This window comes from Molothrus ater, chromosome 7 (assembly GCF_012460135.2).
Source record: "Molothrus ater isolate BHLD 08-10-18 breed brown headed cowbird chromosome 7, BPBGC_Mater_1.1, whole genome shotgun sequence".
In the NCBI taxonomy this organism is placed as follows: Eukaryota; Metazoa; Chordata; class Aves; order Passeriformes; family Icteridae; genus Molothrus; species Molothrus ater.
This window is the reverse complement of record NC_050484.2, coordinates 1418808-1439992: the sequence shown is the minus strand read 5'-3', so window position 1 is coordinate 1439992 and position 21185 is coordinate 1418808. Positions and strand designations below refer to the sequence as shown.

The 21185-nt window shown below is 51.6% G+C and overlaps 1 protein-coding gene across 1 annotated transcript; it reads left to right on the top strand.

Annotated features, from left to right (window-relative positions):
- Positions 1 to 836: 836 nt before the first annotated feature.
- On the top strand, positions 837 to 4098 carry ARL4C (ADP ribosylation factor like GTPase 4C). Its single transcript, XM_036386953.2, has 2 exons — positions 837 to 1636; positions 1797 to 4098. Exons 1-2 carry the CDS (start codon positions 1062 to 1064, stop codon positions 1885 to 1887), a joined length of 666 nt encoding a protein of 221 aa, XP_036242846.1. The 5' UTR covers positions 837 to 1061; the 3' UTR covers positions 1888 to 4098.
- The last annotated feature ends 17087 nt before the right edge of the window (positions 4099 to 21185 follow it).

The window sequence follows — 21185 nt, the reverse complement described above, 5'->3', positions numbered from 1 at the left end:
GTCCCTGCCCGTGGCAGGGGGATGGAACTGGATCTTTAGTTGGAAGTAGATCTTTAGGGTCCCTCCTGTGAGTAACTGGGACAGAAGTTCCACGGCTCGGCTATCCAGAGGCCTCAGGAGCTTTATCAGGGGTTGAGGCACTCACAACCTTTACAAAATACCCAAAAGGTGTTAACAGCAGCGATCAGCATTCCCTGCCCTGGAACCAGCACAGGTGAGGTTTTCCCCCTGTGGCATCTCTCCGTGACAGCTGCAGGGGACACAGCTGCTCCACATTGCTCTGCTGCTTTCCAGCTCGAATCATCACTGCTGCCCGGTGTCCCTGAAAAAAGCTGTTGTAATTTTTGTGTTACAAAAACTGGTGCCAGCCCCTGGTGTCTCACGTGCAAGGAACAATCCCAGAATCCCAGAATGGTTTGGGGTGGAAAGGACCTGAAAAAAACATCTCATCCCATGGGCAGGGACACCTTCCACTCTCCCGGCTTGCTCCAAGCTCTGTCTAGCCTGGCCTTGGGCACTTCCAGGGGTGGAGCAGCCCCACCCTGGAGTGGGTTAAGGGTGGTTAAGTTTTTCAAGGGTGTTTTTACTGCTTGCTGCGGTCGCTCACGACGACAAACACAAGGATAACCAAGCCTCCAGCAAGGGGGGATGGCTGTCCCCGAGGAGCAGGAGCTCGGGCAGGGCCAGGTGAGCTCGGGCAGGGGCGGTGCAGGCAGGGGCGATCCGGGCAGGACGCGGGGCGGAGCGGGAGGAAGGCGGCGGCGCAGCCCCTCCTCCTCCTCTTTCTCTTCCTCCTCCTCCTTTCCCTCCTCCTCCTCCTCCTCCTGCCGGGCGGGGCGAGGGTCGGCAGTCCCGGCGCGCTGCCGCCGCGTGGAGCCGCGCTGCGTGTTCGCGATCCCATATCCCCTATCCCCGATCCTATATCCTATATCCCTGATCCTATATCCCTGATCCTATATCCCTGGTCCCGGCTGGCTCCGCCGCCCCGAGCCGTGCCCCCGCTGCGGGCCGGCGGCGCGGCGATGGGCGCGGGGCTGTGAGCGCGGCCGGGAGCCGTGGCCATGGGGAACATCTCCTCCAACATCTCCGCCTTCCAGTCCCTGCACATCGTCATGCTGGGCCTGGACTCGGCGGGCAAGACCACGGTGCTCTACCGCCTCAAGTTCAACGAGTTCGTCAACACCGTGCCCACCATCGGCTTCAACACGGAGAAGATCCGGCTCAGCAACGGGACGGCCAAGGGCATCAGCTGCCACTTCTGGGACGTGGGCGGCCAGGAGAAGCTGCGCCCGCTCTGGAAGTCCTACAGCCGCTGCACCGATGGCATCATCTACGTGGTGGACTCAGTGGACGTGGACCGGCTGGAGGAAGCCAAGACGGAGCTGCACAAGGTGACCAAGTTCGCGGAGAACCAGGGCACGCCGCTGCTGGTCATCGCCAACAAGCAGGACCTGCCCAAATCGCTGCCGGTGGCCGAGATCGAGAAGCAGCTGGCCCTCCACGAGCTGACCCCTTCCACCACCTACCACATCCAGCCCGCCTGCGCCATCATCGGCGAGGGGCTGACGGAGGGCATGGACAAGCTCTACGAGATGATCCTCAAGCGCAGGAAGTCCCTCAAGCAGAAGAAGAAGCGGTAGAAGCCCCAGCCGAGGCGGGGAGGGATGGGGGAGCAGACAAAGGAACCGAGGGGGAGACAGAACCAAAGCGATTCTTTTGGGTTTAATCGTTCTTTTTTTTAAAATTTTTTTTTTCTCCTCCCCTTCTTCATTTTTTCCCCCCTTCCTTCCCCAAAGGACAGACAATAGTGGTGATAACAAAGCGGCTCCCGCCAGCCGAGCCCAGATCCCGGAGCTTCCCTCTCCCCTCTCCGCCCCGTGCTCCTGAGGGTCTGATCCGGACTCCCTTGGGCTGGAAACTCGGAAAACCGGGATGAATCCCCCCTCTGCATCTCCGGGACCACCACCGAGCCTTTGTGTGCCGGGGAACCAGCAGGGCAGGACCCTGTTGGAGCGCGTTCGAGCGGAGCCCAGCGTGCTTTTGGATCTCTAACGGGGGATTTGGGGGTGTCGATGGCAGCCCCCCACACGCATTTTGGGGACGGGGGGTGAGGATGAAGTGTGGCTCGGCAAGGTCAGCGGGGAGGGGGCTTGCAGCCCTCATCCCTGCGTCCCCGCATCCCTGGATCCATCCCTGGGAAGGGGTGTTGAAAGCTTGGACGGGGGGGGGGGGGGGGTTGGACCAGCAGAAAATGTCTTGAAGGGGTGGGTGTGATGGGTAAGGGGACACCCACCCACCCTAGTTGGTGTTTTAGGGTGCAGAGCAAGGACGGGCAGCCTTTGGCTTGGGGGGGACGATGCGACACTGGGGTGCCGAGCAGCTGCTGAATGGTGCAGAGCGCTGTTGGCTCAAAAAAAAAAGGGTGGAAAAAGGACCCGAGGGTTTGGGGTGAACGCTGCTGGGAGCGTTGGGGGGGTTGTGCAGGACCCCCGTTTCTCAGAGGCTCGGCGGTGTCACCTTCTGCAGCAAAGCCCCCGCAGGTGTGCATTGTCCCTGTGCTCAGGGTGCTCCCAGGTGCGGCTTTGGAGGGGATCCAAACCAGGGGTTACTTGTAAAGCCCCCCAAAAAGGCAGAGTTTGGGGTGCTGCCCACTGTGCTGCTCTGCAGTGGGGCAGGAGGCCAAGTCAGGGAGGGTCATGGCAGGGCAGGATGGATGGATGGACGGACGGACACGGCCAGAGCCTGCAAAAAAATCTTTGCTTGAAAGGGAAGATGGCAGGGGGGTGTAGAGGCATGAGGGGGTTGTGGTAGGTTTCTGATAAAGATTCAAACCCGATTAAAAGCCCCTTGCTTCCCCCAGCAGCCACAGGGGCAAGCTGTGCCTGCAGAGCAGCCGGACAGGGCCGGGCCCCTCCTGCAGGTGAACATTTCATACCTGCACGGGGCTGGGCACCAAAATCCACTTGCTGCCTGTGTTTCAGGGTCCTGGCTTCCCACAGAGCTGAAGCAGGCAGCCCTCAGGGGCCAAATATGCTGAAATTTGGAGGCAGGCAGGATTTTCTGGTGATTTTACACCAGCCCTTCCCAGAGCAGCCAAGGGGAAAGCACCAAGCAGACAAAAGCCCTTCGGGTTTAGGGGGGTTGATCCTCCCCTTGCAGCGACGAGCACCTTCCAAACAGCATTTTTGGGGGGCGGGAGGGGGGGGTTGTTAGGGAACAAATGTTGCAGCAGGAGTTGTTTCTTCTCCTCTTGTGGGATTTGAGTTCCCGATGTGTGTGGGCTGGTCCCATCCCTTCAGGTGACTCTCTTCCCGCTCCCTCGGGTTTCCCTGCTTTGTCTTCACCTCCAACACTTTGGTACTTGCTGTCGAGAGAGAGAGAGAGAGAAAAAAAGAAAAGAATTATTTATTTTTGATGCCACAGAAGCCACATGTATTAACCCATTTCTGGCAGAAATGTAGAAGCTGTGTTGACCCCAGCAGCTCCAGGGCGAGCAGGTTGTAGGAATGACACGTGCAGGCTGTTGGTGGTGGGCTTTTTTACCTCCTCGTTTAGCAGATGGAAAAGCTGGTTTTTTATGGAGCTGGCTCCTTCCTGGGAGCCTGTGTTCCACCCATCCAGCTGAGCATCCCCTTGGAGAGATGGCAGAGGGCTGGGAGGCTTGGGGGGGGACGCCGTGCCCGTGCCCTTGCCAGCCACTCTGCTTTCTGCAATAATTAAAAAGACTTTTCCAACGAGCAGCTCCTGGCTTCCGTGGTGTTTCCATAATGTTCCACCCCCTTTCCCCCCACCCCGTGTGAAGGTGAGCATCACCCTCGGTGGGCTGCAGGAATTGGGGCCCCAGCAGGGCAGCCCCCAAGGGGAACTGCCTGGGCTCTTTGCAAGGCCGTGCATCCTCTCAGATTCTGGGTGACCTGGGTTTTTTGGCAGGTCTCAGTCCCCCAGGTCCATTATTCCCTGTGTTCCCATTCATGATATCCCATGTCCTGCCCTTGCCATTGTCCATCAGTCTCGTCTTCCCTTTTTTTCTTTCTTTTTTTTTTTTTTAAGATGCAGACATAATGCTGTGAACTGAAATAAATTATTTATACAATGAAAGGGCCTGATAAAAAAAAAAAAAAAAACACAACAAAAAAAAAACAACCAAAACCCAGTGTTCTGCTCATTTCTCAGTATCAGTGCTGTGTTTGGTGTGGTTTGAAGGAGGTTCCTGTGCCTCCCCAAGGAGAGGAGACAAGGGGACAGAGAAGTGACCTGCTGAGGATCCAGTGTCACGTGGCAGCCTGCTAGGACATGGGGGACATCCATAATTTGCTGGTTAATGAAATCTGAGCTCTTTGGCAGGTCACTTAATGTCCCTGCATCTCTGCTGTGAGAGGAGGAGGATACTTTTTGGTGGGGAGGGGGGATTTTGTTCTACCACCTCCTCTGATGTGAAATCCACGTTAGAGAGACGTGGATTTTAAAACCATGCAGAGAAAAAGTTCCCATTTTTGCTCAGCGTGGCTTTTTTTGAACGGGTGGTGGCCTTGGTGGCAGAGAGCCAGGTCTGCAGGGGTTAAAGCAGCACTTGGGAACAGGATGCTGCAGACAGAGCTCGAGGCTGCCTCTGCTCCTGGGTGGCTGCTGACACAGGAAACCCAGGGTGACATTTCGGGAGGGGAGCGGTGGAGCTGGGTGGCAAATGACTTTCTTTTTTATTTATTTTTTTAATTTTTTTTTTTTAATTTTTTAAAATGATGACGAGGCAGCCAGAGGGGAAATGATGAGCCTGACTTGTGAAAGTGAGATTGGGAAGTGCTTAGGGTGTTCTCACCCTGCCTGAGGTTTGTGGGGTGCTCAGTGCCCGGGTGAGGGGACGTGGTGTCTGCTCTGCAGGATCAGCACTGGGGGCTCTCAGGGGTGACAGGAGCCCAGGGCACGGCTGGAGCTGTGTCAGGGGGGTTTAGGCTGGATTTTAGGAAAAGGTTCTTCCCCCAGAGTGTGCTGGGCACTGCCCAGGCTCTCCAGGGAATGGGGAGGCTGCCAGAGCCCAAGGAACATTTGAACAATGGTCCCAGGGATGCACAGGGTGGGATTGTTGGGGTGTCTGGGACAGGGGTTGGACTCTGATCCCTGTGGGTCCCTTCCAGCTCTGGAGATTCCCTGTTTCTTTGAACCCAAAGGCTCACCCAGTGCTGCAGCTGCTGAGCTGCTGTCCAGGCTCAGAAACCCCCTGGAGCTGAGCTGGACCGTGGCACTCCAGGATTTTGAGTTGTGCATTGCTCAGCTGCCCCCTGACCCTGCAGAGAGCCTCTGGAAGGTGCAGTGCTCCCCATGGGCTCCCTCCTCACCCATGATGGGCTCCTGTCCCTCTGCCACAAGTCCAGTGCTCCTGAAGATGCTCCTGCCCATCCTCCTGCCCATCCTCCTGTCCCATTTTCCCTGGGACACTGTGTGCTCCTCCTGCTTTCATGGATCTGAAAGCCCAGCAGTGCCCACAACATCCTTAGTCTGAAGGGACCTTCCTCACTGATCCCACCTGGCAGAAGCTGATTTTTGGGGGTTTTCCAGCTGATTTTTGGGCATTTTCCAGCTGGCCTGGAGGTGTGGACACTGACATTGTGTCCCTGGGCTTATCTGTGAGCCAGGGGAGCTGGACTTTGGTCCCTTGGGCATCACGTGGAGCTGGGGGAGCCTTTCCTCCTGGTTTAAAGGGGGAAAATAAAATGGTTTAGTAGTAATAAAATAAAAACAGTAATATAATTAAAGTAATAAAAATTTGGACAATTAGGATTTAGGACAATACGTGACAATAAAAACAAAGAGTTATGGACAGTCTGGGTACCTTTTCTGGGCAAAATAAGCCCGAAAAAGGACCCACATTAACAGAGGATTAACCCTTAAAAGCAACAGCCTGTTGCATATTCATTCACCTCATCCATGGTGCATAAATTCCATTCAAACGCAGGATTCTGTCTGGGCAGTGTCAACTTCTTCCTCTGAATCCTGACAGCATCTTCAGGGCTAAGCAAGGTGGGAAGAAGTTCATTTCTTCTGATAATGGAGCAATAAATTCTCTTTCTCTGAAAGTTCCAGGTGTCCTGTGGCTGCTATCTCGGTGCAAGCCCTTTCTTTAAAAAAAAAGTATCCTACATAGCATAGTTTCTATTTTAACCTTATGTTATAACCTAAGACTATATTTAACACACTACTTAAGAAAATTAATACAGCAGAGCTTTCTAACATAACACACATCATATTCATTTGAATATTTGCCAAAAGCCAATCATAAAATAGGCATTTTTCACAGACATAAAGCAGCGAGGGAGCAGTTGGGCAGTGGGCTGTGTCAGCTGAGAAGGAGCTGGGACATTCCAAGAGGATGGATCAGGGCTGGGAGCGGCGGGAGATGGGGTCAGGACAGCAGTGAGCAGAGATGAGGCTCCAGTGTGTCCCTGGTGGATCCTCCTCTCTGCAGGGCTCCAGGGATGGCTGCTGAGTGCTCTCTGAGTGTACCCTGGGTGTATCCCACTTCTCCAAGCAGGCATCTCCTCCTTCCTCCTCCTCCTTCCCAACATCTCCTCCACCCTGGGATCCTCTCTGCTGCAGGTTCTTGCCCTGTGCTGTGCCAGCCCCACAGCTCCTTCTGCCTCTCCTCCCTGGCTTTGCCTCGTTAAGCCAAATCCCTCTGCTTTATTTCAAATGGGATTTGCTCCCCAAGCAAGGATCTTTAAAAGGATCATCCTGGTTAATGCAATCCGGAGGGCACTGGATACTTGGAGCTTGGAGCAGGGCACTGGCAGCTACTGCACAGCACCAGGTGCTTCTGGCCAAATTTTGGGGGTGGCTGAGGAAGACCACCTGTGACCGTGTTCACAGGGGTTCCTGGACGAGGGAAGAGACAAAGATCTGACTCCATGTTTCAGAAGGCTTGATTTATTATTTTATGATGTATATTACATTAAAACTATACTAAAAGAATAGAAGAAAAGGTTTCATCAGAAGGCTGGCTAAGAATGGAATAGGAAAGAATGATAACAAAGGCTCTATGTCTAAGCTAGCTGGGCTGTGATTGGCCATTAATTACAAACATCCACATGAGACCAATCACAGATCCACCTGTTGCATTCCACAGCAGCAGATAACCATTGTTTACATTTTGTTCCTGAGGCTTCTCAGCTTCTCAAGAGGAAAAACCCTAAAGAAAGGATTTTTCATGAAAAGATGTCTGTGACAGAGCACCCCTTTAAAACAGGCTAGAAACCCCTGCCAGAAGAAAGAAAAAAAATCCCACAGTGATTCAAGTGTTGTTTGCTTTGTTTCAGGCAGCCCCATCCTGGAATTTCTTCAATGGGAATTACCCCCAACTTTTTACCCAGAACTTTTTGTCTGAGCAGCAGAAGGCCACTGCTGTGAGGTCCTTTAAGCACTTTGCACACACACACCATGCAAAAAAAAACCCCTCGTGCTGGCCTTGCAGAGCAAAATTGAGACATTTCAGCACGAGGATGTTTGAATATGGAGAGCTCAGCCTGGGAATATTTGCTCTAATAAACCATTCCGTTTATTTCAGCTTAGCCTGTATTTGCTTCCCTCAGACACTGGTGTGAGGTTTCAGGCAGGGAAGCTCACAAAGCCCATCAGGCTCTCCAGCAGGTGACATTAAAACATTCCTGGAGGTGAGTTATGGACCCTGGACACCCCCCAGGGGAGCAGGAGGAATCCCATGGCCCTCCCTGACTGATGGCATCCCACAGCTTCCCAAAACACTGGAAGCACAATGGGAATTTGTGAGGAGGGCAGAGAGCTCTTCCATCAACCCACAGATTGGATTCTTCCCCTTTATTGTTGGTCATCCTTACTTATTGCTGTGAATGGTATCATAGATAGGAATTCTAATTATTCTTATTGATATTAACGATATTATCATGCATATCTTTATTAATAAATAGTGATAAAATAAAATAAAATAAAAAATAAATAAAACAGTAAATAAATAAATTATTGATATTAACAATATTATAATGCATATCTTTATTAATAAATAGTGATAAAACAGCCAATAAATAAAATAAATAAATAAATAAATAAAACAATAACATTAATAAAACAGTAAATACATAAATAAAATGGTGGTGAGGCACAGGGTGCCCAGAGCAGCTGTGGCTGCCCTGGATCCCTAGTAGTGTCCAAGGCCAGGCTGAGCAGGGCTTGGAGCAACCTGGGACAGTGGGAAGTGTCTCTGCCCGTGGCAGGGGGTGGAATGGGATGGGCTTTAAGGTCTTTTCCACCCCAAACCATTCTGGGAGTATTTTTATTGTTCATCACAATTTTTGCAGCTGGGGTGAGCTGCTCTGGTTCTCGTGATCCCGTGGTGCTAGAGCATTCCCAAAAAGATGGGGACTGGAGAAACAGGCACTCCCAAAGCTCCCGATCCCACCTGGCATTGCTTTCAAGTATTTTGCTGCCAGGAAGGGAGCAGGATACAAAGCTGGGCCTAAACTCAGGTTTTTTACACTCCTGCCTAACCTTGGTCATATTACTTGCCCCAAAACTTCTTTTCCACAAGAATAAAAGGAAAACTGCAGCATTTTCCCTCCTCCCTGGGCTTTCAGAAAGAAACTGGGGCGGGTGTGATTCTCAAATCCCCTTGGTAAAGATGCTCAACCTGCAGGATTGTCCCTTCCCTGGTGGAGAAAGGGGCTGAGGGATGAGGGTGGGGGGAGATTCCTGCAGACCCAGGTGCTCCTGCTGTGCCATGGCCACATTATTGGGTCCCAAGTTATTATTGGGTCCCAAATTATTATTGGATCCCAAATTACTATTGGATCCCAAATTACTATTGGATCCCAAATGATTATTGGATCCCAAATTATTAGTCCAATGATTATGGTCCTAAATGATTATTGGATCCCAAATGATTATTGGATCCCAAGTTATTATTGGGTCCCAAATTATTATTTGGTCCCAAATTATTATTGGGCCCCAAATTATTATTGGGTCCCAAATGATTATTGGATCCCAAACTGTTATTGGGTCCCAAATTATTATTGGGTCCCAAATTACTATTGGATCCCAAACGATTTTTGGATCCCAAATTACTATTGGATCCCAAATGATTATTGGATCCCAAACAATTATTGGGTCCCAAATTATTATTGGGCCCCAAATTATTATCGGGTCCCAAATTACTACTGGGAAATGATTTCTGCTCTGGGATAAGAAACTCAGGGTATCCCCCAGACTCTCATCTGGAGGTGCAGGGATGGTTTTTGGGGCTAGAATGAGGTGTTTTGGGGGATCTGCAGGGCTGGGAGCAGCTCAGGACCCTGCAAAGCACCCACCCAGCAGAGGTGAAGGCCCTGCTGTGGCAGTGGGAGCTGGGAACACAGGGCTCTTGTGGTGCTGGTTAATGTTTAAACAGCCCTGGGAAGCCCCTCCTGCCCTCCCTTCCGGCTCTTTGGCAGCTTCCCCACCCTTCTCTGCCTGGTGGTGTCACAGACATCTTTTATGGAAAATCCTTTCCTTAGGATTTTTCCTCCTGAGAAGCTGAGAGGCCTCAGGAACAAAATGTAAACATTGATTATCTGCTGCTGTGGAATGCAACAGGTGCATCTGTGATTGGCCCATGTTGGTTGTTTCTAATTCATGGCCAATCACAGCCCAGCTTCGTTATTTGTTGTCACAAGCCTTTGTTATCATTCTTTGCTATTCTATTCTTAGCCAGCCTTCTGATGAAATCCTTTCTTCTATTCTTTTAGTATAGTTTTAATGTAATATATATCATAAAATAATAAATCAAGCCTTCTGAAACATGGAGTGAGATCCTCATCTCTCCCCTCATCCTGGGACCTCTGTGAACACCATCACATGGTGGGAATGTGCAGATGGAACAGCAGTGCTGCAGGTGTCCATCCTCCCAGGATGGGCTGTGCTCTTCCCAAACATCCTTGGAAAACACCTGGGTGCTTGGGGAGAGCTGCTGGAGAGAAATAAACACCAAAATAACAACTCATGACCCACACAGAACCACGGAATTCCAGAATGGTTTGGGGTGGAAAGGCCTTGAAGCTCATCCAGTGCCATGGGCAGGGATACTTTCCACGAGACCAGGTTCCTCCAGCCTGGCCTTGGGCACTGCCAGGGATCCAGGGGCAGCCACAGCTGCTCTGGGCACCCTGTGCCAGGGCCTCATTGCCCTTCCAGCCAGGAATTCCTTCCTCAAGTTCTCCTTGGAGCCTGTGCTGGGCTGTTCCCCATCCACATCTCCAGAACAAATGGCCTTCGGCCTTCCCTGTGCTCCTGGACATTCCTTCTCTCCCAGGAATGGCCCAGGGGCAGCCCCCGATGGTCCCAGAGAGCTGGGGAGACTTCAGCCCAGCCCTGGGGCCTGCTGTGCTCCTTCTGGGACTCCCAGCAGCTCCAGGGTAGCTCAAACTGGGCATGGGGTGCCATGGATGGGATAAAATCATCCTCTGCGGGTTTTCCCTGCAGGCTCTGCCACCAAACATCTTCCCACCCACACACCTTCCCACCCAACATCTCCCCACCAAACATCTTCTCACCAAATATCTTCCAAACAAACATCCTGCCACCCAAACATTTCCCACCAAACACCTTCCCACCCAACATCTTCCCACCAAACAAACACCTTCCCACTAAACATCGTCCTCCCACCGAGACATCTTCCCAACCAAACAACTTCTCACCCAACGTCTTCCCAACCAAACATCTTCCCACCAAACACCTTCCCACCAAACACCTTCCCACCATACAAACATCTTCCCACTCAAACATCTTCCCACCAAACACCTTCCCACCAAACAAACATCTTCCCACTCAAACATCTTCTCACCAAACACCTTCCCACCAAACAAACATCTTCCCACTCAAACATCTTCCCACTCAAACATCTTCCCACCAAACGCCTTCCCACCAAACACCTTCCCACCAAACAAACATCTTCCCATTCAAACATCTTCCCACCAAACACCTTCCCACTCAAACATCTTCCCACTCAAAAATCTTCCCACCAAACATCTTCTCACCAAATATCTTCCCACCCAAACACCTTCCCACCAAACACTTTCCCACCAAACATCTCACCCAACACCTTCCCACCAAAACACCTTCCCACCAAACAAACATCTTCCCACTCAAACACCTTCCCACCAAACATCTTCCCACCAAACATCTTCCCACCAAACATCATCTTCCCATCAGACACTTTCCCACCAAACACTTACCCACCAAACACCTCTCCAAACATTTTCCCTTCCAACATCTTCCCACCAAATGTCTTCCCACCAAACACCTTCCCACCAAACACCTTTCCACCAAGCATCTCACCAAACATTTTCCTACCAAACACCTTCCCACCAAACAAACACCCTCCCACCAAACATCTCACCCAACACCTTCCCAACCAAACACCTTCCCACCAAACAAACATCTTCCCACCAAATATCTGCTCACCAAACATCTTCCCACCAAACATCTTCCCACCAAACACCTTCCCACCAAACACTTTCCCACCCAACATCTCCCCACCCAGCCCAGCCTCTCTGGAGGTGCTGCCCATCACGGGGCTGGGGTGCAAAGAGCCCAAAGAGCTGAGAATTTGTCCCTCATCATCTGCAGAACCTCCTGCAGGGCAAACACCCCCTGTGGAGCCCAGTCCTCCATCCCCTGTGAGGGCAAGGCAAGGAGGGGAGGGCTAAAACTGTTTATTCCACCTGAGCATTGGCATTTTCAGCATTTTCAGCATTTTCTGTGTCACAAGGGGCTGCTGGGGAGCAGTGGGGGGAATCCAAGCGTTACTGCTGGTGAGGAGGTCCTGGTGTGACAATGTGGAGCATGAGGGGGCCATAAACCCATCAGGAGGACTGGGGGGCAAAAAAAGGAAAGTCCTGACACCAAGGCTTGATGTTTGTCATCCATGGGAGACTTGGGTGCTCGAGGCTCCTTTATTTTTAGCTGGATAATGGAGAGAGTGACGTGGGAGAAGGCAGGGCTGTGTCTGCTGAGGTATTCAAGTTCCTTATTTGTAATTCCTGGCAAGGAAGCTCTGGATATGTGGGGGGTTTTACATGTATTTATGTATATTTATATATGGGTGCTTATTTCCCATCCACATTCTGGTATATATATATATATATATATATATATTGCACACAGGGAAGGAAATATTGCAAATATTCCCTCAGCTCCTTCTGCCCCTCTTGCAGAGGAGCTTTAAGGCATGGATGTGACACTTGGGGACACGGTTTAGTGACGACCTTGGCAGTTTTGGGCAGGGTACTTGGACCCCATGATCTTAAAAGAGCTTCTCCAGTTCCACAGTTCTGTATTTCTCTCCTGATGCTTGGCACCTCCAGCCCACAGCTTTTCCCATCCTGTGCTGGGTCATGCCTTTCCCCACACCATGGATGTGTTTGTGGAGGCAATCACAGATCTCTGTTACCTGTCCATGTCCCCGTTAAATTATTGGCTCCCAAATTATTATTGGCTCCCAAATTATTTCTGCTCTGGGATAAGAAACTCAGGATATCCCCCGGACTCTCAGCTGGAGGTGGCAGGGATGCTTTTTTGGGGCTAGAATGAGGTGTTTTGAGGGATCTGTTTGCCTGGGCACCCCAAATTTCCAGCAAGCCCTGAATTGGGAGTGTTGCCCATGGGGTGGGAATGTTGGGTGTTTATCCAGCCCCTGTTCCCAGCAGCCTCAGCCAGGTCATGTCCTGGTGATCCATTAACCAGGGGGGGAGAGAGGCCCCTGTGCAAACCTTGGCATCTGCAGTGGAGCTGCTTGGAAAGCAGCCAGTGCTGCTCTTCCCTGGCCATCCACACAAAAAAAAAAAAAAAAAAAAAAACCAACAACCAAAACCAAAAAAACCAACTCACAAAAACCCAAGGATTCATCAAAAAATGGAGCCATTTCATGGAAATGCTGGTGGCAAAGTGCCACGGTGAGGGGGGGGGACAAGAAGGGAGCTGCAGTGACCTTGGGCAGTGCTGAGACAACACTGCTGGGATGGACCGTGCTTGCTCTGAGATGGCTCTCCCCTGGGAATTCTGGAAGGAATTTTGCATTATTGGAGGTGTGTAATGAAATTTGGGCAGGTCACAAAGGGGAATTCTCCATGCTGGGGCTGTTTTCTCGCTGGGTATCCACAAATTTCCAGTGTTGGTAGCCCAGGAATCCCAGGAAACTCTCAGAAATGGCAGCAGGAGAAACCTCATCCCATTTCCCCGCTGCTCCCAAGCTGCTGCCCCCTTGGAGCTTCTGGTGTGAGGAAATGTGCAGGAAAACTGGTGAATTTCTGAGGATCTGAGCTCCCTCAGTCAAGACCTGGCTTGCAAAGAATGTGGGTAATTTATGTGTGGATAATCAGGAGAGGGAGAGCAGCAGGCAAAAGGAGTTTGTCTCTCATTCCCCTCAGCCCTGCTCCTGAGGCTTTGCCCTACCCAGAAAAGTCATTCCTGCTTATCCCAGGGGGATTAATTCATGTGGGGACCCTCCTGAGTCCTCCCTTTTGCTTTAATCAACCCACTGTGGATCCAGTTGCTAAATCAGGGGGGAAAAAAAAACAAACAAAAATTACTTTTCTCCCCAAATTCCCCCATAACCTGTATTCTTCTGCATCCTTGCAGATCCTAGACTGGCTTTTCCCTACAGACTGGTCCTTGGGAAAACAGCAGAGATAAATCCAGCTTCCAGGTCCAGTGTAATTACTCACTCTCCAAACCCCTCCTGGTGCTGGCAGAAACCAGAAGCCCTGACAAATTTATTTGGGTTTTTTTTTTTTTCCCCCATAGAAAAGCCCTAGCAAGGGCAAATACAGAACTTGTGAAAGAACAGCTTCAATAAACAGATTTATTGCCTGGAACAGCAGGAGAAGGCCTGGGAGCTTTGCACTGTGCGGCACAACTCTGAAAAAGGAAAATCCTTTAAAAGGTTCCATTTTGGGTGAGAGGAGCCTTGGCAGCTTCAGGTCTGGTTGGGAAAATAACGCAGGGAGCCCTGCAAGGCTCAGATATTTTAATTTTTCCCCCTCTCTCCATCTCCAAAGGGGATGATCTGGGCCTTTTCAGAGCAGGGAGGGGTTAAGCCTGACCCTGAATTCCTCACTCCAACACCACATCCACGGATAACGTGCCTTTAATTACTCTTAATTACTTAATCGTGCTCTCCAGCAATTAAGACTCTGCCTTAATTGCTCACAAACAAGCTCTGGACATGCACGGGGTGTAATGCAGACAGCAAGTCCCTAAATCCCATTCCCTGCAGGTTTGGCCCCTCCTTCCCCACCTTTCCCAGCAGTTACAATTCCCAGGTTTGCTCCAGGCTTCCCGGGGCAGTTTTCAAGGTGATTTTCAGGCTGACCTGACAAAGGGTCTTGCTCCAGGCTGCTCTCACCTCCCTGGGGATTAGCAAGGTGTGGAGCATCACTTCCAGCAGCTCCAGAGGGACATCGCAAGAAATGGGATGGGAGAATCCCTTCCCTTGCAGGAGCAGAAATGGGAAGCAAGAAGAGAGGATGAACCCCCAGCCCTGGCTGAGCTCTCACAGCGAGCTCTGTGAGCAAAGAACAACGTGAAAAATTCAGGTTTAAGCCCAGTTTTAATTCAGTTTTAAGCCCAGCCTGCTCAGGCCAAGGCCCAATGTCTGAGGAAAGGGAAAGCAGCAAATCCTCACTGGGGAAGAACTGCAAGGAAATCGACTCCTGGGACAAAACAGTGGCAGAATCTCCAATCAACAGCAACAAAATCAATCCCAGTCACGTTTTCACAGCCAGGCTGCTCATCAGACACGATCTTAGTGGGAGGAGGAGGAGGAGGAGGAAGAAATACAAGCTGGAATTCCTATGGGCAGAGCTGAGCAAATCCGTGGATACATCAAGCATCACATCAGCCAAAACACAGGGAAGCCCCATGGCAACCATTCCCAGGGTGAGAGAGGAGGAGACCATCAGAATCACCAAATCCCAGAATAATTTGTGTTGCAAGGACCTTAAATCTCATCCCATTCCACTTCTTCCAGGGCTTGGAGCACCCTGGGACAGTGGAAGGTGTCCCTGCCCTGGAAGAAGTGCAATGGGATGAGATTTAAGGTTTGCAACCCAAATTATTCTGGGATTTGGTGATTCTGATGGTGTCCATCAGCACAAACCACTCACACAGGCTCTCCAAACCTCCCACCATTGCTTCAAATATAAAGGGTAACCCTAAACTTACTCCAACTAATATCAATAAAACTACAGTGGGATGACACAACTTGGGATCCAAGATCCCATTTGCAGTTGGTGACCTCCAGCTGGGGCAGCTCCTGTTCCAGGTGAAATCCAAACCCTCCCAGTTCAGCTCCAGCACCCCAAGTGTTTCATGTCACATTCCTGTCCCAAACAACTCCAGAGAAATCCTTGCCTGCCCAGGGGATTGATGCAGGGACAACCATGAGGACTGTGCCTCTTGCCTTCCCTGAAAAGCCAGCTCCTGGGAATTTCACCCCAAGCTTTGTGGCTTAGCACAAGTTCCACATCCTGGGGGGGAGCTTTTCATGCTGAGGAGGATGAAAAGTTCCCTCTCAGATGTCAGAAGGGGAACTTGCAGCCTCCTGGGCGATGCAGCAGATTGGAAAGAAGCCGGTGCTTAGCATTAAAAATAAACAAAACCAAAACAACAAACCCAAACTAAAAAATGAATTCCCGAGTTTTACTCCTGTTTCAGGATTTTGCAACAGCTTGCTGGAAGTGGTTTTTGTCCCTTCCAACAGCAGAAGTTGCACCAAAAGCTGCGCTCCCAAGTGAAGCGGGGCGGTGAGAGGAAGCAGAGGGTGCCTGCAGGGACCCATCCCCAGCAGGACGAGGTTTTCCACCCACGAGGCCCCACCAGAGCTGGAGATCAAGCCCTGTTCTTCTCCCAGAGGTTTGAGCTCGTCCCTGCCCCACTTTGAGAGCTGCACCCCAGCACTGTGGCTGGAATAGGTAACTCCAATGGCTGTCCTGAGTGTGAGGTTCTGAGCCGTGACATTCCCCGAGTGCAGAGTGAGAAATCAGGTGCTCTGCTCCTTCTCCAAGGAAAAAAAAGAGACCTGGAACACCAGCAAGTGTGGGAAACCCCTGTAGGAGCCATCCCAGCTGACCCAGACACTGCCTGCTCCCATTCTTGGCATCAGAGATGTCCCTAAAAGGGGATCCCTGGCCCTAAAGCTATGTCTGGGGTGAAAGGCTGGCAAAGCCAGGGTGCATTTCCCAGATGGAAAAAGCTTCAGGTCCCTGCGCTCTCATTTTGTGTCCCTGGTTGCTGTGGGGGTGCTGGGGAGTTGTGGCTGCTCCTCCCCTGCCTGCAGATGGGATAAATGAAATTCAAGTGACTATTTCACCTCTGGTCTGGGAGATTTTAACTCCCATGGAAGAGCAATTCCCACAGAGCACAGAGGGATGAGCTCCCCCACTCTTGCTCAGCTGTTGGAGAGGAGGGGAAAAGGAGGGATGGAGGGTGATAATTAATGAATCTGTGTCCCAGTCTGTGTCCCAGCCTCAGCCTGGTCCCTGCTGATCCATCCCCAGGCTCAGAGCCAGGCAGGGAGACACCAGGGAGGGACAATCCTGGCTGCTGCATGGGATGCAGGAATCCCCAGGGAAGAGGAGCATCTCCTAAGGGAGCTGGACCTGGCTCATCTCCAGAATGGTCATTTTTGTGCTGTGGGAGTGAGCTGCGGCTGTGGGGAACGTGGCAGGGCAGGGCTCCTTCATCCTGACCCCTTGGATATGGAGGGAGAGGGAAAAGCTGCCAACACAGACAAGCAGGAGCAGCCTCAGGAATGTGGGATATTCTCCAGCCCTCATTGTCTGATAGCCTTGGCTCTACCAGGTGTAAAGCTGAGAGATCCTGTGCAGGAGCAGCCTCAGGAATGTGGGATATTCTCCAGCCCTCATTGTGTGTTAGCCATGGCTCTACCAGGTGTAAAGCTGAGAGATCCTGCGCAGGAGCTGGGAAGGGAAAGGGAAGGAATGGTGGGACTGGGAAAAGCAGGATTCCTGTCCTGGTGTCACTGGCCTCTCCCTGACCCCATCACCCCCATCCCAGGGGAGATCCAGCACATCTGCTCAGCTCCAGGGAAGGAGACAGACGAGATTTTGGGATGGGCTGGGGGGAGCAGCACGTCCCCAGGGCAGGGGGTGACCCTGGTGTTGCCTTCTCCCCCTGGAGACCCCCCCTCATTCCCCAGCCCCCTGGGCAGAGGACGGACGTGCTGAGGGACCCCTTGGTGGCATCTGGAGTGGCCCAGGGAAGCAGGAGGACCCTCCCGGTGGCCCACAGCCCCCGCTGAGGAATTCCAGCTATGCAGGGAGCAGAGGTGTGAAAGGCAAAGATAAACCCCATAAATCAGGCTGTGGGAGGAGGAGGAGGAGGGCACAGAGCTGCAGGAGGATGGCACAGAGAAACTCCCCCCCCCCCCCCCCCGGGCAGAGGGAAGGGGAGGGGAGGGATAACCTGGAGCAGCCTGGAGAGGGGGATGGCCAGGGAAAGGCTGTCTCAGTGTAAAAAACCCAACAAAACAACAACAACAACAAAAAAAGAGCAAAATGTGGGGGGAAAAAACAGGAGCAGTGAGTTTAGCATAGAAATAAAAAGCCCATTTTACTCAGAATATCATTTTACGTCAATTTTAGTCTATTTTTTTTTATATTACTCCCATAATGGAAGATGGAAGGAGACACAGAACTCTCCTTGAAGAATGTTACACTTGAAGCATTTAAAACATGTAATTGTTTTTTCTGCCTGGACAGGAGATCCCCCTAAGGCTGGAAGCTCTGTTGTGCAAGTGTCCATCCCTGTGAATCCAGCTTTCCATATGGGATGGATGGATGGATGATGGATGGATGGATGGATGGATGGATGGATGGATGGATGGATGGATGGATGGATGATGGATGGATGGATGGATGGATGGATGGATGGATGGATGGATGATGGATGGATGGATGGATGGATGGACGGATGGATGGATGTATGATGGATGGACAGATGGATGGATGGATGGATGGATGGATGGATGGATGATGGATGGATGAGTGGATGGATGGATGATGGATGGATGGATGGATGGATGGATGGATGGATGGATGGATGATGGATGGATGGATGATGGATGGATGGATGATGGATGGATGGATGGATGGATGGATGGATGGATGGATGGATGGATGATGGATGGATGGATGGATGGATGGATGGATGGATGGATGGATGATGGATGGATGGATGATGGATGGATGGATGGATGGATGGATGGATGGATGGATGGATGGATGATGGATGGATGGATGGATGGATGATGGATGGGTGGGTGGATGGATCCATGGATGGATGGATCCATGGAGGGAGGGATCCATGGATGGATGGATGGATGATGGATGGATGATGGATGGATGGATGATGGATAGATGGATGGATGGATGATGGATAGATGATGGATGGATCCATGAATGGATCTATGGATGGATGGACAAATGGACATCTTGGCAACTTAGCTGGTAACCTGCTCCCCTTTCCTGAGCCCTCCAGGAGAAAATGTCTCCAGGCACATTTTTGGGACACAGGAGTAGTCATTAGCTCCTGATGAAAATCCATGCAGGTGCGCATTATGTGTGAAAAACCCAAAGAAATGCTCTGGATCTCATCCCACCTGCTCTGGTGCACCTGGGGAGGGATGATCCAACAGAATCCCAGCTTCCAGAGCAGGATACTGAGAGCCAGCTCCCGTGCAGAGCGAGAAGGGAAACGTGAGTCTGTGGAGCAGCAGATGGGAAATGTGACCCTTGGGGCCACCGAAAATGAAGAGGGAACTGCGTGGTCTCGTGGCTTTCAGTTTGATTCCACACACAAGGGGACCTTAAAGTGCACCATCCTCATTGCTGAGGAACTCTGGAGCCTCTGGGCAGTGTCCCCAGCCCTGGCAGAGGAGCTGGAGCCTCGCTGACACGGGGCGCCCACAAGCTGTGTGAAAATAGGTGACTCGCTGGAGGAGAAAGAGAAAAAGCTAAAAATATCCTGAGTGAGGGAAGAATTCATCACTCACTCACTCTCTCAGCTCTTATTATGCATCACAGAGAGCTGTTACACAAACCCCTGCCACAAAGAGAGGCCCAGGCATGAATCACTCCCCGTGAGATATCCAAGAATCCAGCCAGAGGTGGAACCCAAGTGGACCCAGACAGCCCAGACAGAAACCCAAATGGACCCAGACCCCAAATGTTCCAACCACCAGCTCCTGTTCGTGCTCCTGTGATCATCCAGGAGACACTCTGGCCTTTTGGGAAAGATATCAGGGGCAGAGAAGAGAGATCACCTCCCTCTGAAGGACTTGTAATTCAAAACGGCTGAAGGGGAGCAGTGGCAAAAGCCCAGGCACCACCCCCAGCCTAAAAGATCAGGGGAAAGGGGTTTTTAGGATGCATAAAATAGAAGAGAGAGGGGTCAGCATGACAAGCCCATCTCCCTGCCTGCATGGGCTCCCACTGTGCCTCATGTGACTTTTCCAGCCTGCAAGGATCACTGCACCTCCCTGTTCAAAGCCAGCTCATGAATTCATGGAATCCCAGGATGGTTTGGGTTGGTCTGGACCTTAGAAATCATCTCATTCCAATGCCCCTGCCATGGATAGAGACATCTGACTTCTCCCCTTAGCTCCCTGATGGAGAGGAGGAAAGGATCAGCTGAAAGTTAAGTCTGAAGGCCCTGGGGATGAAACCTGTTCTCCACAATCCAGGATCACACAGGGGGCTGGACACCAAGATAAGGCAGATGCCTAGAATAACCCAAATAGCTGAGATAAGCCCTGTCTGGGCCTGGCACATCCATCCATCACTGACCTGGGGCCAGGAGCCTGCTCTGGCCTGACCCAAACCCCAGACACCACAGCCACTCCTCCCTCCAGACCCCAGGGCTGCTCCAGGCAGGGTCAAGGTCTTGGAATCCTGAATCCATGTACAGAAGGGTGGCAGGGGCTGAGCCTGGTGACTCTGAGCTCTGCTGGAGCAGCCAATTCCCCCATGAAGGCAGCAGGGTGGGGTTCAGTGGCTTCTGACCAGCCTGGCACACAGGGAAGGGCTGGCAGTGACCAAGGTGGGACACCAGCTGTGCAGCAGAGATCCTCCAGTGCCTTTGCTCATGTGGCACCCCAAAGCCAGTGGGATGCTGCTCTCCAAAAGGTCAGGAATGGGCTGTGGAGGGGGCTCTGCAGGAATTTATTCCCCCTGGTGAGCTCATGTGTTGGCAGGAGAAAGCTGCAGATGAAGCTGAGTGGTTTCTCATCAGTGCTGCCCAATCCTTTGCTCCAGGTGGAAGGGATAGTGAGGGCCTGTTTTCCAGCTTCTCCTCATTTTCTTATCTCTTCTCCCACTTCCACAGAGCCTACCAAGTCACCTCTGAAGTATGAGCCCTTGTTCATCACAGTGTCAAACCATTCCCCTGGATAACCCTGGTTAAAGCCAAAGCTGGAGCCCCACAGCTTCCCTCCCCTGGAATTCCAAGGGTGGAGAGCCCTGGGAAGGGAGGGCAGCTCTGCTGACACCACAGAGGGGATGGATGGGATGGGAGAAATGGATCAGAGGTGTCTCTGCTTGTTGTGGGCACTCTGGTGCCTCCTGCAAGGAGAGGCTCAGGGCGCAGGGCAGGTGCCCACAGGAGGCTGCAGGAGCCAGCAAGCTCTGCTCCTGTCATCATTCCTGCTGTTTTCCTGGGAAAAACAGCTCCCAGCACTGGCAACCTTAATTGGGCTTCCCTCATAAATCACCTTGATGTCTGCCAGCTGCAAGCTCTTCCCAGGCTGGCATGTAAAGGCAATCTCTGCTTTCATCCCACTCCATTCTTCCCCTGACCCCTCAGAGCCTCTGTGCCCCAGCCCCCTGGAGATCCCAGGAGCCCTGTTCCTACAAGAATGTCAGCTATTCCAGGTTGTTTTGCCCTGCTGGACAGGCACATTGATGCTTTGAGAGATACTTGCCTTGCTAGCAGCCAGCCACTGCACCTAGTTTCCTTTCCTAGATTAGTCATTCTTCCCAAATTTCCTTCTTTTGTGTAGGGATTCCCTCTGTTTCCTGCTACAGGCTTCATTTTCCCTGTTCTGTGAGCACTTGGAAGTATTTGTACTGCCAGGGAGGCTAGTTCATCTGTTCAGCTATTTTTATTCCTCCTGC

Bases quoted from the DNA above. Each gene is read 5' to 3' on its own strand.
- ARL4C (XM_036386953.2), top strand. From the start codon at position 1,062: ATGGGGAACATCTCCTCCAACATCTCCGCCTTCCAGTCCCTGCACATC. The intron at 1,637-1,796 runs GTAGAAGCCCCA...CCTTCCCCAAAG, and splicing joins CTCAAGCAGAAGAAGAAGCG to GACAGACAATAGTGGTGATA.